The 13,599-nt window shown below is 33.3% G+C and overlaps 1 protein-coding gene across 1 annotated transcript in view; it reads right to left on the reverse strand.

The window, feature by feature from the left end:
• Positions 1 to 13,599, reverse strand: part of LOC106459210 (enhancer of mRNA-decapping protein 4-like) — a 161,540-nt gene that overhangs the window by 48,634 nt on the left and 99,307 nt on the right. Inside the window, exon 18 of the mRNA XM_022385655.1 lies at positions 4,687 to 4,930. Within this exon, the coding sequence (XP_022241363.1) occupies positions 4,687 to 4,930 (244 nt within the window). The remainder of the gene's footprint in view (positions 1 to 4,686; positions 4,931 to 13,599) is intronic.

The raw sequence follows: 13,599 nt of genomic DNA on the forward strand, positions 1-13,599 counted from the left end.
TGTTTTAAGAAAAATAAGTTTAAGAACTTATTTCCAAATAGCAATAATCTATATACTTATATAATGTATAATAATTGAAATGTGACTGTATTTTACAAAATACTAATTACTAAAACACAACCAAGACAAGTTACTTTGTAAAGACTAAAGGTCAGTTTCTTATTATTGGATACAGTAACATGAATGCATGTGAGCTGCATCATTGTAACTTCTGTATTCTTAGTCAGGCATGGCTGAAAGATCAATATAATAAAAATAATAAATATATATAAATGTATAATGTTATGAGATTTAAGCTATTTTGTCAAAACATTTATGTTTTCATGTTATAATTCATATGTATAATAATTGAAATGTGACTGTATTTTACAAGATACTAGTCTACTAAAACACAGCCAGGACAGGTTACTTTGTAAAGACTAAAGGTCAGTTTTTTATTATTGGATACAGTAACATGAATGCACGTGAGCTGCATCATTGTAACTTCTGTATTCTTAGCCAGGCATGGCTGAAAGATCAATATTATAAAATTTATAAATATATATAAATGTATAATGTTATGAGATTTAAGCTATTTTGTCAAAACATTGTTTTCATGTTATAATTCACAGTCATTTTAGAATGAAAAAGGTATAATTTATATTATTTCCTAATTTTTTTATAATGGTTACAAGATCGGTCAAACTGACCATACCCATACAGAGATTTATTACTGGAAATAACATAAAATATAAAAATTTTTAAGAATCATTTGATAACTATCTGGATATTATAAAGATTTTGCATGTGAAATTTTAAAATTTTCTGATGCACAAAAGTATTTTTAATCTTAAAATGGAAATTACTTTGCAATGATATTATAGGAAACATGTGAAAAAAAAAAAGGCATGAGAAAAACATTGCTTTACAAACCTTACGTGTTAGTAAACAATGATATTTTGCATATGAAAGCATTGTAATGTTTACTGATAGTCTGCCAAATTTCATATGCTTACTACTTTAAAAGTTATAGCACGAAGACTATAACAAACACAAAATGGTTACAAGGTCAATCCCAGACTCCGAGCCTGTGCTGAAAGAGTTAAAGGGTATGTAATATGGCAATAGGAGGAAGTCAATATCTGGAAGAAGAAGAAACTGCCATAAGATGAAACAAATGCTTATTTTTCATAAACCCCTCCAATGAATGACAGAAGTGAAGAGCCAATGAGAGAGTAAGGTGTCAGATTTAGTGAAGGAAAACTTCTAAGAGTCAATGTGAATCTACATCCAATGAAGCACAGGCAAAATGGGTGAGGTGTTGTATAGTCATTCCTTGACAGTAGTAGGAGAAATATCTTGGGGAGATGAGGAATTCAAAAGAACAACGAATCACATGAATAGAACAGTAAAAATTATTTAGAACAGATTGAGAATAACATGGAGAAATGGAAGGAAAAAATAAGGGAAGCAGCAATGGCATCCACATCACATCTACCATGGCCAAAAGAAAGAGAGGAGGTTATATGTAAGGAGGATGGAACATCTTGCAAGGTACTGGACAAACACCACAGGTGAAGTCGGAGTGATGACACTGTTGGATGAAACAGGGAGCGACAGAGGTAAAGGAAGAGGAGAGGAGAAGGTGCAATAGAGGAAGCTATGCTGAGCTAGCCAGTACAGATTTATCAGGAGGACACAAAATGGAGAGTCCAGAATGTGAGAAAACATGAGGAAGAAGATAAGTAGAAGGGTAGGCATGGAGAAAAAAAAACTGGACAAGTCTTGATGGAATGCATCCCAAGCTAAGGCTGAGGAAGGAGGAACAGGGTACCAGAAAAGAAGTAGGGTATTGGGAAGTATGGCAAAAACATCTAGAAGAATATTGATCAAATGAAAGCACAGCCATTTGAGCACCAGAGGAATGAGGGACCAATCCGTAGGTAATATTTTGGTGGGCCTTGATAGATGATCCCTGACAAACTTAAGCCCCCAAAAGAGAAAGAACCTCCCATACAGTGACGGAAAGAGAGGATATAGGAGGGATAACAACTGCTCCATGTCCCTCAAATGAAGAGTAGAAGGCTATCGCTGCAGACATATGAACAAAACAAATGGGAGTGTGATGTGGCTCCTCCAAATTGAACCAACCAACCCAGATGTGCCATGTCCTGTGGAGGAGATGATGATGGCTGAAGTAGGCTGATTGCAACAGAGCCAAATGAGAAAAGAAACATCCTAGAGGTCCACCTCATTCATCCCAAGATCTGGAGAAAAGGCCACCACAGAGTAAGAAATTCCTCTTGGGAATAGAAGGGTGGATGAGACTGAACGAGACACAAGAGAGATATAAGATATTCCTCGTGGGAATACAAGAGTGGATAAGACTGAACGAGACACAAAAGAGATACAAGATATTCCTCATGGGAATACAAGAGTGGACAAGACTGAATGAGACATGAAAGATACAAGATATTCCTCATGGGAATACAAGAGTGGACAAGACTGAATGAGACATGAAAGATACAAGATATTCCTCATGGGAATACAAGGGTGGATGAGACTGAATGAGACATGAAAGATACAAGATATTCCTCATGGGAATAAAAGGGTGGATGAGACTGAATGAGACATGAAAGATACAAGATATTTCTCATGGGAATAAAAGGGTGGATGAGACTGAATGAGACATGAAAGATACAAGATATTCCTCATGGGAATACAAGAGTGGACAAGACTGAATGAGACATGAAAGATACAAGATATTCCTCATGGGAATACAAGGGTGGATGAGACTGAATGAGACATGAAAGATACAAGATATTCCTCATGGGAATACAAGGGTGGATGAGACTGAATGAGACATGAAAGATATAAGATTCAACACCTATCTACAGATTCCCTGGGAAGCACAAAAAATAGGAAGAAATCCTAGAAAAGGATGAGAAACCCATCCAATAGTGATTGCAGCCATTAGGACCAACATTGCCATGGATCAATGTTGGCAAGAAAAAAAATTCATTGGAGAATGTAAAATAATGAGAACAGGAGACATTGGAGGATGAAAGGCAAAAAATGAAGGTTGAGGCTCTCCGACAGAAACCCCAGTACTCAACACTTGGCCTGAATTGAAAGGCAAAGGTTCATAAATCAAACAAGACAAGTCTTACTGATCCTGAGCCTACAGGATGGTCACTGCAATGATGGACAATACCAAAGTCTATGAGCAGTAGAAAGACAAATGGGAAGTGGTGACAAAGAGAGGAGGACACAGAGAGAATCAAAGTTGTAGCACAGGTAAGATGGTAAAGAAGTGAGGATAATGCAAAATCACTGGCATGCAGCTGCAACATAAGAAACAAAAGCATACCAGTAAAATCATACAGGCTGAAGAAATGAGCCAGAAGAAAGCCTAAGAGATATAAGGAAGGCAAAAGCAATTGAATAACAATGGCATCGTGCCCCAACTAACTCTAGCAAAAGATCAAACAAATAAGAAGTGAAAATGCCAAGGAAAATAACCACACCACTATAGAAAAGAAGTGAATGAGAACCTGTCAAAAATCCCACAGGGGAAAGGTGGATGGGAAATAAAAGTAGGATGAAGGAAAAATAATGGAAAATGGTAGTGCATGTAAGATGAAGGGAGGAAAATCTAAGCCAAAGAAAGGCAAACAAAAGACATACGATCTGACCCCCCAAGTCTGAAGAAAAGACTCCAGAGTTTAAGATTCAAAGAAAAGCAATACAATATGAAATCATGCCTAGTCATAAGGGGTAATAAAGGAAAGATAACAAGGCATGTAAGCCCCAAAGTAGTGATAAAAATAAATGAGTATGCAAAAAAAAAAACATATCTAAGAAACTTAGTCACAAAAGCACAAAAACATATAATCAAGACAATATGGGTATAATATGAGGCAAAGGTAGGAAGAGGGAAAAAATAAAATCAACAAAATCCCATTTGTCACGAACGAGAAACATAGGCGGAGATGTGTCAGGGACAAAAGAGGGTTCAGACACATAAAAGACTCCACCACCCACTGCAAAAAAGCCATTACCTCTCCCAACAGACAAACCCAATTTGAATGTAGTTGGTAGGCTAGCATAACCAAAGATGTATTGTTTCACACCAGACAAATTGCAAGTTACTAACTTTTGTGAAACAATGTCTTTGTACATACTCCCACTAAAAAGTGCCTAAATCAGAAAAATTCACAAATGAAAAAATGCATATCTTTACACGATTGCTAAATCGAGAAGTGATGATATTGATACAGTATAGAGGGAATCAGGCACACTCCTATTAGTGGAGGGCTATCTCATGCTTATTTGTATAATACAGCACGACTATACCACATGTAATCACGAGGGCAGGTGGGAGCATCAAGGCTAGTGGTGAGCAAAATTCTGCATATTGCGGTCAGCACAAGTTGAGAAAAGCTATTATGTGAAAAGAGGAAAGGTACTGTATCAGAATTTTTAAACAACATTTAAAGTGATCACAAAACAGAATCTAGTATTTTACAAGCTGAACTATGGTTATACCAACAGTTAAATAAAACTATCATCTAAGGCTTCAGGATGAGTTTAAACATCAATCTTCATTATTCTATTATAATCAAATCACATCAAGTGGATCATATTTATTCATACTTACAACAGCATACAACTTTGTAACTTAGAAAGATAACACAAAAGACTTACCCAGATCCAGAACTGGCAAGTCTATAATCTTTGGTAGGGTCTGGAGCATGGGGCCACTCCATACTTCCAAACTGAGCCTTGTGACTGAACTCTGATAAAGCATTGACAGATACAGTAGAACCATTACATATTAGACTCTCTCCCATGGAGTAGGTAGACTTATTGTCTTGGTAACCAAGTTCCTCTCCCAAATCTTCTGTATGTTGATCTTCAGCAAACTCTGCATCATCCTGCTTTTCTAGTTCTATAAATAAGAACATAAAACAAACCAATCAGCAAAACCATTATCTGCCTGTGTTTCCAGTTTCATCACAAATATGTTAGTATTACTTTCAACGAACTGTTCATCTTCCTCTATTTCAAGATCTAAATGAACAAACAGCTATATATTAACTTCAATTAAATGTTCACCTTCGTGCCTTTCCAGATCTATGCATTTACTAGCAGTTAAACCCTATCTTCAATCAATCATTCATATTTCCTTTTCTTCTTTATGCATTTAATTCAGTACCATCTCAACAAATTCTAAAGAGAAAACATTTTAGTGAAAGAGAGTGTGTATGTGTCAAGTTTAAAAGTCCAATACATTTTATTTTTTGAAACTACAAAATAAACAAGACTGAATAAAAGAAATCAAAGTTCAAGTCTGAAATTGTATGTAATATTTGTTTGCAAAGTCTCAAACTATTATACTTTAATGTATCTAAAAAATTTCTTAAAAAAACAAAAACAAAGGCAACTAGCTGACTATAAAATCCATACACCTTTGGAGTAAAAAAGTTCCAAGACTTTCCATAATATTTAAATAAATTTTCATGACTTGCACACCACATTTTTTTATCTTACTGATCAGCTGAGTATTTTGTTCTATATTCTGAGAAAATAGCCATACTGTAACAGTTAATCTAGAAACAATTGTGAAAAACATCCATTTAGCAATGCATCAACAACAATAAAACATCATGAAAGAAATACTTGCTTAAAACGTTGTAAACGAATTAAATGTAGGTAGAGTAATAACTATTGCACTTCCATTAACTTTACTTTCAGTTTTATGCAAAATTATTTGTATAAGATGAATGAAATGTTGAGTAAAATATTCTAAACAACTATGCAAGGAAAGATATATAAAAAATGTTTTATGAAACCCTTTTAACATGTTCACTGCATTCATTCACAAATGTTTCCCCACATAGTAAATATTTCTGACCACTGTTTGAAATGCACAAAGATGGTAGCACACCATGTGGCTGTGAGTATTAAGTATAGGTGTCGTACTTCATCTTTCCATGGATATATCAGTGGAATCAACAGGCAAGATCAGATGTTATTGTATTATTCTTGCTTGAGAAAAACCATCAGTTGATATAAGAAAACTTGGAGTCGTATATTACAAATTATCCTGCTAAATTCCTTTTATTTGTATAGTCAATATTCTGGGAACAAAATGACATTGTATGATTTTTGTCAGGTGGTAATAAAGGAGCTTTTACCACCTCCAGTTGCAAGTAAATCACAAAAAGCTAAAGATGTTGAACATTTGCAAACAACATACTAAATTGGACCATGTGGTAAAACAATGAGATAAAAGTGCAGATTGTGCAGTGAAAATGCAAAAATTCAATATATAACTGTGAAGCATATCCAAAATCATCAATACTTTGTATGGATCCATGCTTCAAACTGTACCACAAAAAATGTTCATGTATTCATCATATGACATGTACTTTCTTTTCTTTGAATAAAATTTTTTCCACAAATTTTATCTAAATAAATTTCTAGATGCATGCATGCATCTGCAGCATTTGACCTCTTATAATCTTTGTGTAATGCTGAGTGTATGTTTTAAATAAATAAAAAGACATAGAAATTATATATTTTTGATTTATTGTTACTATTACTATTGTTTAAACTGAAAACACAATGATATTTCACAAAAACTTTTAGTATTTGCCACAGATGATGCCAAGTATCATAACAGTTAACATGTTAAACAGATTTCTTCTTTTCAACATGAACTTTTACATTGTGATTATGAATTATGCTGATAAAAGTTTTATATAAAGGAACTGCAGAAATTATAAGGGAAAAAAAAGTGAGTGTAGTAGAGCATTTTATCCTAATAACTATCCTATGTAATATGGAAATGGAGGCAGAGACTAGAGTTAAGCACTTCTGCATACTTTAACAAGCACAAAATATAAAGTTCAAGCAAAAACACTCCTTCATTAAGCAGCATAAAGCAGGAGCACAAACTGTTGCTTCTCTTATAATCCAGAGGTTCCCAACTCTGGGGCTGGAGTACCCCTGTACTACATTCCCATATCATTGCCAGTGGGATGAAACAAAACTTTCTTGCACTACTACATGTTGTGAATTAGCAGTACAAGGGGATTCATTTTTATTTCCAAGAGACTCTCCTCAATTTGTTTCTTAATGTCCTATAGACACTCTTCCTTCAGATGGGCAGTGTTGACTTTTTGACTTGGTGACAAAGTTGATAGTTAATTAGCTCTTTCAATTTTTCATTTACTGACTGTAGTAAAACCTTCAGATCAGCTTCTACTCTAATTTTTTTTCTCTTTTGTTACTTCTACATTTTTAACTCTTCCAACAATTTCAACATGATCAGCAATAACTCTATTTGTCAACAGTGATTGCTTCTGGAGATTCTTCATAATCAATCCTTTATTTACAGAGAACCCTCTCTCAAAACCAGCCCGACCAGGTGACAAAAGAAGCAAGACTGTACACCCCACGATGTTTTATAGATAGTCTTTAAACTCAAATGTTCATATAAAAGGAGATCAAATTAAGCCTACATGATGTGGAGTCAAAATCTAGGAAACTGTCAGTATACAATGAATAGTTGCAAAACTCCCTGTACTCTCTCTGCACATCATCACAGACAGATTCTTTGGTGTGGTTTGCTGCAACAAGTACATGCAGGACTATCTTCATTTTCTGCACACATTCTTCCCTGTTGATTACCTTCAAGTGAATCAAGACACTGCATATTTTGGACATGGAGATACTTGATAGGAGCCTTCTTCAGAATTTTATTGACTACTGTTACCAAAACAACATTTGCAGTCAATTTGTAGTTTCAACAGTTGTTTTAGCAACTTTCACCAGACTAACAGCTACCTCTGCTGAAAATCCAATGTAAATCTTGGAGTATTCCTTGTGATGAGTCTATTCTGTGAAGGCAATATTAAGAAGCTTCAGTATTGAAGTTGCTTCTTTTAAGCTATCTTTTTTTAAGAAGCATTCCATCAAGCCTTAAAATAATACAAATAAAAAAAAACAGTTTGAATAAGAGTACATTTTTTATAATGCTTTCTTATATGACTTTCTATATTGTAAACATGTGAAGTTTTTCAGTAGTTAAATTTCTTTCATTTGATGAGAGTAGGCTATTTTTCATTGTCAAATATACTTAAAAGTACAACTCTGTACAACATATAGTTGTCCCTTTGTAATTCATCAAGTAAAACCATTACTGCTGTCATGCTGTGTTGTAGCCTACAGAGTGCATAATTCTTCTTGTGATTCATGGCATGCAAGTGGTTAAAACAGGTGACCTCTCCAGGTAATCTTTGGCCCCCTTTCGAGGAAATGAATGTTCTCTGTGTATCTTCAAAAAATTTGACAAATTTCAGTAAACATTGCAAGTCTTTTGCACACAAAACCCAGATTTTATAACCTTATCGATATGGGTGGGTCAAAGTGCCCATTTGATTGTCACAATATTTTACAGAACTAGATTTAAAATTTGAAATCAAAACATAGTTTATAATCCAAATCTTAATATAAGTGTTAATTTCTTAATTTCAACAGGAAGTAGTTTAATAAATTCTCAAACTGCACTTGGCTATACACGACATCTGTTTGCTCCGAAATGCATATTTGTCTGCTTCCTAACCACCCCTTTTTCATGTCCTGGGTTTAACATATATTATGTAGTATATGGTATAGGTATTACTATGGAAAAATCTAATTTTATAGCATCTAAACTATCTTCCTGGGGGAAACAGAAACCATAAATTTAAACCCATTAGTAGTAGCAATACTACTACTATCATTACAAGTTAAAAAAAACAAAAAACATTCATTCTTGAGGTATGCTTAAGAGTAACTAGTTCAATACCATAAACTGGACCATGCATTCATCTTGTTTAGTACAGGTTGTACCATATGATTAGATGACAGACATGGTTTAAAAAGCAATAAAACAATAAAATTAAATAAACACAGATGTAAACTGTTATGAGCCTTAAGCTATTTAGGATAAATAATTGTAATTTCCAGTTACAATCTGCAGTCATTCTAGAAAGAGAAAAGGATAATTTAGATTTTTTTTTTTTATAATGGATAATGAGTAAGTTAAATCAACCCAGTCTATATAATGTTAAGACAGAAAAAATAACAGATGAAATAATATAGACTTTTACTGAACAAAAAATTTGGATAATTATTTAGGAAGTTCTAGAGATTATGCAAATGAAATCTGAAAACTATAAAATAAAAATTTGTTTTTAATCTTAACACAAAAATTACCTTGCATTCAGATTACTCGGTCTCATTCAGACTGACTAATGTAAATTCAGAGACAAATATGTCAAAGAAATACTTTATTAAATCATACATTTTATATATTTTTTTTTTATACCACAGAACATTTAAAACATTTGTACTATCACCATTGGTATGTATTTTTGAAGGTACTGATAGAGTAACATTTGACTATAAATTTTAAACCAACGTGATTATATTGCAAGTAAACTATTAAAAATCACAGTATGTTTTGGTGTGCATGTTCTTTTAAACTAGGCAATACTGCTGCCAAAAACTTAACATCAGGGATAAATGAGAAATATTTATACTTGATGTTAAGATTTTGTTTTGTGCAACTATTGGCAGCAGTAAAAGTAAAAATACTACTGTAATAGTAACATCTGTTGGGAACACTGATCAATAAAATTTTACATTTAGGTATCCACCTAGATAATACATCATGTTATCTGACTTAAATATATTAATGATACATGATTGAGTATATACAACAAAAACATGAAAACAGCAGCAAGTAATTATCCATCTCGTACAGTTTGAGAAGGGAGGTGCGACCTGTTTAGCAATGTCTTAAAAGATACTTGTTTTAGATGCAAAGAGAGGGTCAAGCACAGCTTTTTTTAACTGTTTCAAACAATTTTGTCTTGGGATTTGGCACTTCTCCCAAGGGTGGTATTAAAGGGAAACTATAACAACCCTAAGATTTGCCTTAGTCACTTCAACTAGCAAGTCAAACTATTTAGACTGCAGATGTTTTTTCAAAATTCCTGTTTTCCAGTTAGGTGTGTAATGTAAGAAAGAAAATGTGGCTCAAGTACAAAAGTAAGCACATTTTCTCTCTCCACTCTAAAACATTCAGGCAATATCACTACCTAGGAACATCTCATCTGCTCGATGTGCATGGAATGATTTTACATTGATCTGTTCTCCTATGAATAACTTCCTAACAGATGCGACATACAACCTTGATTTTTCGAAGGAAGGTCGAATAACGACATCTCTAATAATGACTTTTCTTCATATAGATAAAGTAATTATAATGATACATGAATACAGTATCGAACAAAGAGGTAACATGAATGGAGGTTGTTTCACAGCTTAGTATATGTATCTTGCTACACCAATGTGTTCAACTCAAACTCCTTGGTACATACATATAGGTATTTTGGTTTAAAAACTTAAGTCCTGAAAGGTAACCAGAATCTGTTGTTTGTTCTCACCCTGCTCACAGAATTAAGGTTTATTCTTTTAGTAAATGTAGTAGATTTTGAGCTAGTGGCCTAGATATTAAGTAACTTGATTAGGATTTACTAGTGGGGTGTAAAGATTATTAACTCAGTGTTTGTTGAGAGACAGACTTGACTAATCTTTGCAGGAAGCATGGCTAATGAAATGCCTCAAGGCATCTGGGAAAGCTGCGAATGTCTCAAGCTGAAAACAGGAAGTTGCTGTGAAGAAGAAGGCTCGAGGTGTTGATATAGAAACATGACTTGAATGTGATATAGAACAAAGTTGTGATGAAAACAACAAAATAAAAAACATGGAAATTATATAATTTTTAGTCAACTGGAAATTGTTTTAATGCAACATATTATATTTTACGCAGTATTTGTATTCAGAGAGGATTACTTCATTAGGTATTGGCTAGAGTCTATTAATAATTCAGTTCAGATATATATTCTTATTTCTTTACTGGTTCCTTTAAATTTGTGGAATGGTCCCTTTTCAGAGCTGGGATCAAAGGATCCAAGTTCAAGATGAAATTTTGGTTTAGGGTGTGGTTGTTTTGTTTCTAGCATCCGATATTCGGTTCTTTGTTTAAAATTACAGCATGGACTACTGTGGATTTTTTTAGTTGCAGTGGTGGTAAATATGGGATGTTTTTTATTACATTTAGTGAATCTGGTTTCCAATTTTAATCCGATTTCTCTGATGTAAAATTCTGGACATTTATTGCACAGTATTTTTAAAAATTGATACTAAAATCATGTGCTGAAAACTAACAATGAAACACTTCTTGATATAATAACTACCAGACTCATGAACATTCAAAGTTAAATGTGCAGATGGATGATTTTTTATGAAATAAATTTTGTGTCAGTTTGTAATATGTTGTATGTATATAATAAAAATATGATACATAGATGTTTACAAAATAAATGTCATCGATGAATAAATTATTTTACACAAACAAAACAATTTTAAGTTATCTTATCCATCATAACTATTATTATACAGTGTACCAACTTGCTACGTTATCTGACTACCTATACAGTATATAAACCAATATGCTCAACCCCTGAGAATAGCAACTGGCACAGCTTGAACTCGGTTCTTCTTTAGCTGGTTATTTGAATAATGACTACCAGTCAGATTTGACTTTTATATCACTGCAGATAGGTCGGTTGTATCTAAGAGGGACTATTGTAGTGAGAATCAACAACCCTAAGACCCCAGCGAACTTTTTACTATTTGCAATGACGGAACATACTCTTTTACTTTCCATCTCTAACTGTCGGTGTCATCAAACTAGATTTAACTTTTGAATATGATGCAAAAATAACCATAATTTTGCATCTACCAACTCATTGTGTTCTTTCCTCTTAATATGACTTGTCAAGGCTGCTTCTCCAATATTGGAAATGTCAAAACTTTTGTCACACAGTTTACATTTAGCTTGATTCTTGTCCAGATCTTTCTCTACCCACTGAGAGTATTTACTGCTCAGTAACTATAGATACTTAAATGTACACTTTCTTGACATTTTAAACTGCTGACAATTAAGTGCACAGCAACTTATTTGTTGTTCTTCACAAAGCATGAGTGATGACACATACACCTTTGTATGCACATTCATTACTTAGCAACTATTTGAAAAAATAAAAATCAGGGAAAAAGCTTTGGAACCAGAGACAGAGTGAAAACAAAACAGTAGTCAAGGAAAAATATATATAATGCTACTCAAAGTATATTAAACTTGCAATTTTCTTTGTGACTTTTCCAAAAGTTTTAGATTTCTTTTTCTAAAATACTTCGAGGCCTAGAAATAGCCATTTTCATATTCCATAACTTTCCAGAAACTCCATGACCTCAAGAGCTATGAAATCCGCTAGACATACAAAAGTTCATCAACAATCAATCACTATAGCAAAGGTAAATTATACTTTTGATTTGGAAAGAGAAAATAGGATTACATATACTTTCCATTTCATGTTACTCAAAGTTAATGTACATTGATATAACTAACTTACTGTACAAGTATGTGTTTCTATGCTATAAAACAATGTGATATATGTTTATAGTTAAAAACAAAAGAACATTTGTGTTTTCCAAATCATCTTCAATTCATAACTAATTATGAATAAACTATCAACCAATTTTTACAAATCTTTCTAGGGTTCTTCAGCATTCTATATTAAACAGATAATGAAAAATACACGAAAAAATTTTATTGCAATGTAACTTAGCAACATGATATACATTAATGTTAGGAAGTTACCAAAGTCTCCTGAAATTCAGTTACATAGCATTCTCAAGTTAAGTTTGATTTGTCTCTAATATCTAAAAATAAAGGTTTATTATTTCATACATGTGCCTATTTTAATCTTTTTCAGTATTAATCTAATTTATTGTTCCTGCTCACACATCCTTCCAGACACCATAACGATACAAGCCTTGTTTATCTTTCAGCAAAAAACACACAGGACATTAGCTTTAAAATGCATGCATAATGTACTGTATTCACAGTATCCCACCAGTTACTAGTATTCACATTTAAGCAATAGAAAAACAGACAATGAAAAAGATGAATTCATCCAAGACAAATTTATCTTAATGACTTTGAACAGGAAAGAAATACAAATAAAGGAATGGTGTCTTTAAGAAAAAAAATCTAAAACACGAAAAAAAGGGGCTTAGGATTATTGCATAATAGAAACAAAGAGGCAATTCCTTAATATGAAAAGATAGATACAACACTCAACTTTACCACTTCTGTCTCTTAGACACACAATCTGGAACGTACAGGAGTTTTTACACAATAAGTATGCATGTTTGAACTGTCATGTGAGATCTAAAGTCTGCAAGCTGGGTTGTCTAGGAAACACATATATAAATTTTCTAACCCTTGACAGTTGCCACGCCCAACTTCTATACTTTGCCTTGAAGTTACATGTAGTTAAATTCGATGACGAGGAACCCACTTTGAGACTAATAATGGCTGGAGACGGCTTAAATGGGTAATGAAGAAAAACTTTAATATAAGTTTAACATGACAGCAAATGTACAACGTTTCGACAAGGGTACCTGATGATGACAAAACCTTGTCGAAACGTTGTA

The sequence above is a fragment of the Limulus polyphemus genome, unplaced genomic scaffold (genome assembly GCF_000517525.1).
Source record: "Limulus polyphemus unplaced genomic scaffold, Limulus_polyphemus-2.1.2 Scaffold576, whole genome shotgun sequence".
Classification (NCBI taxonomy): domain Eukaryota; kingdom Metazoa; phylum Arthropoda; class Merostomata; order Xiphosura; family Limulidae; genus Limulus; species Limulus polyphemus.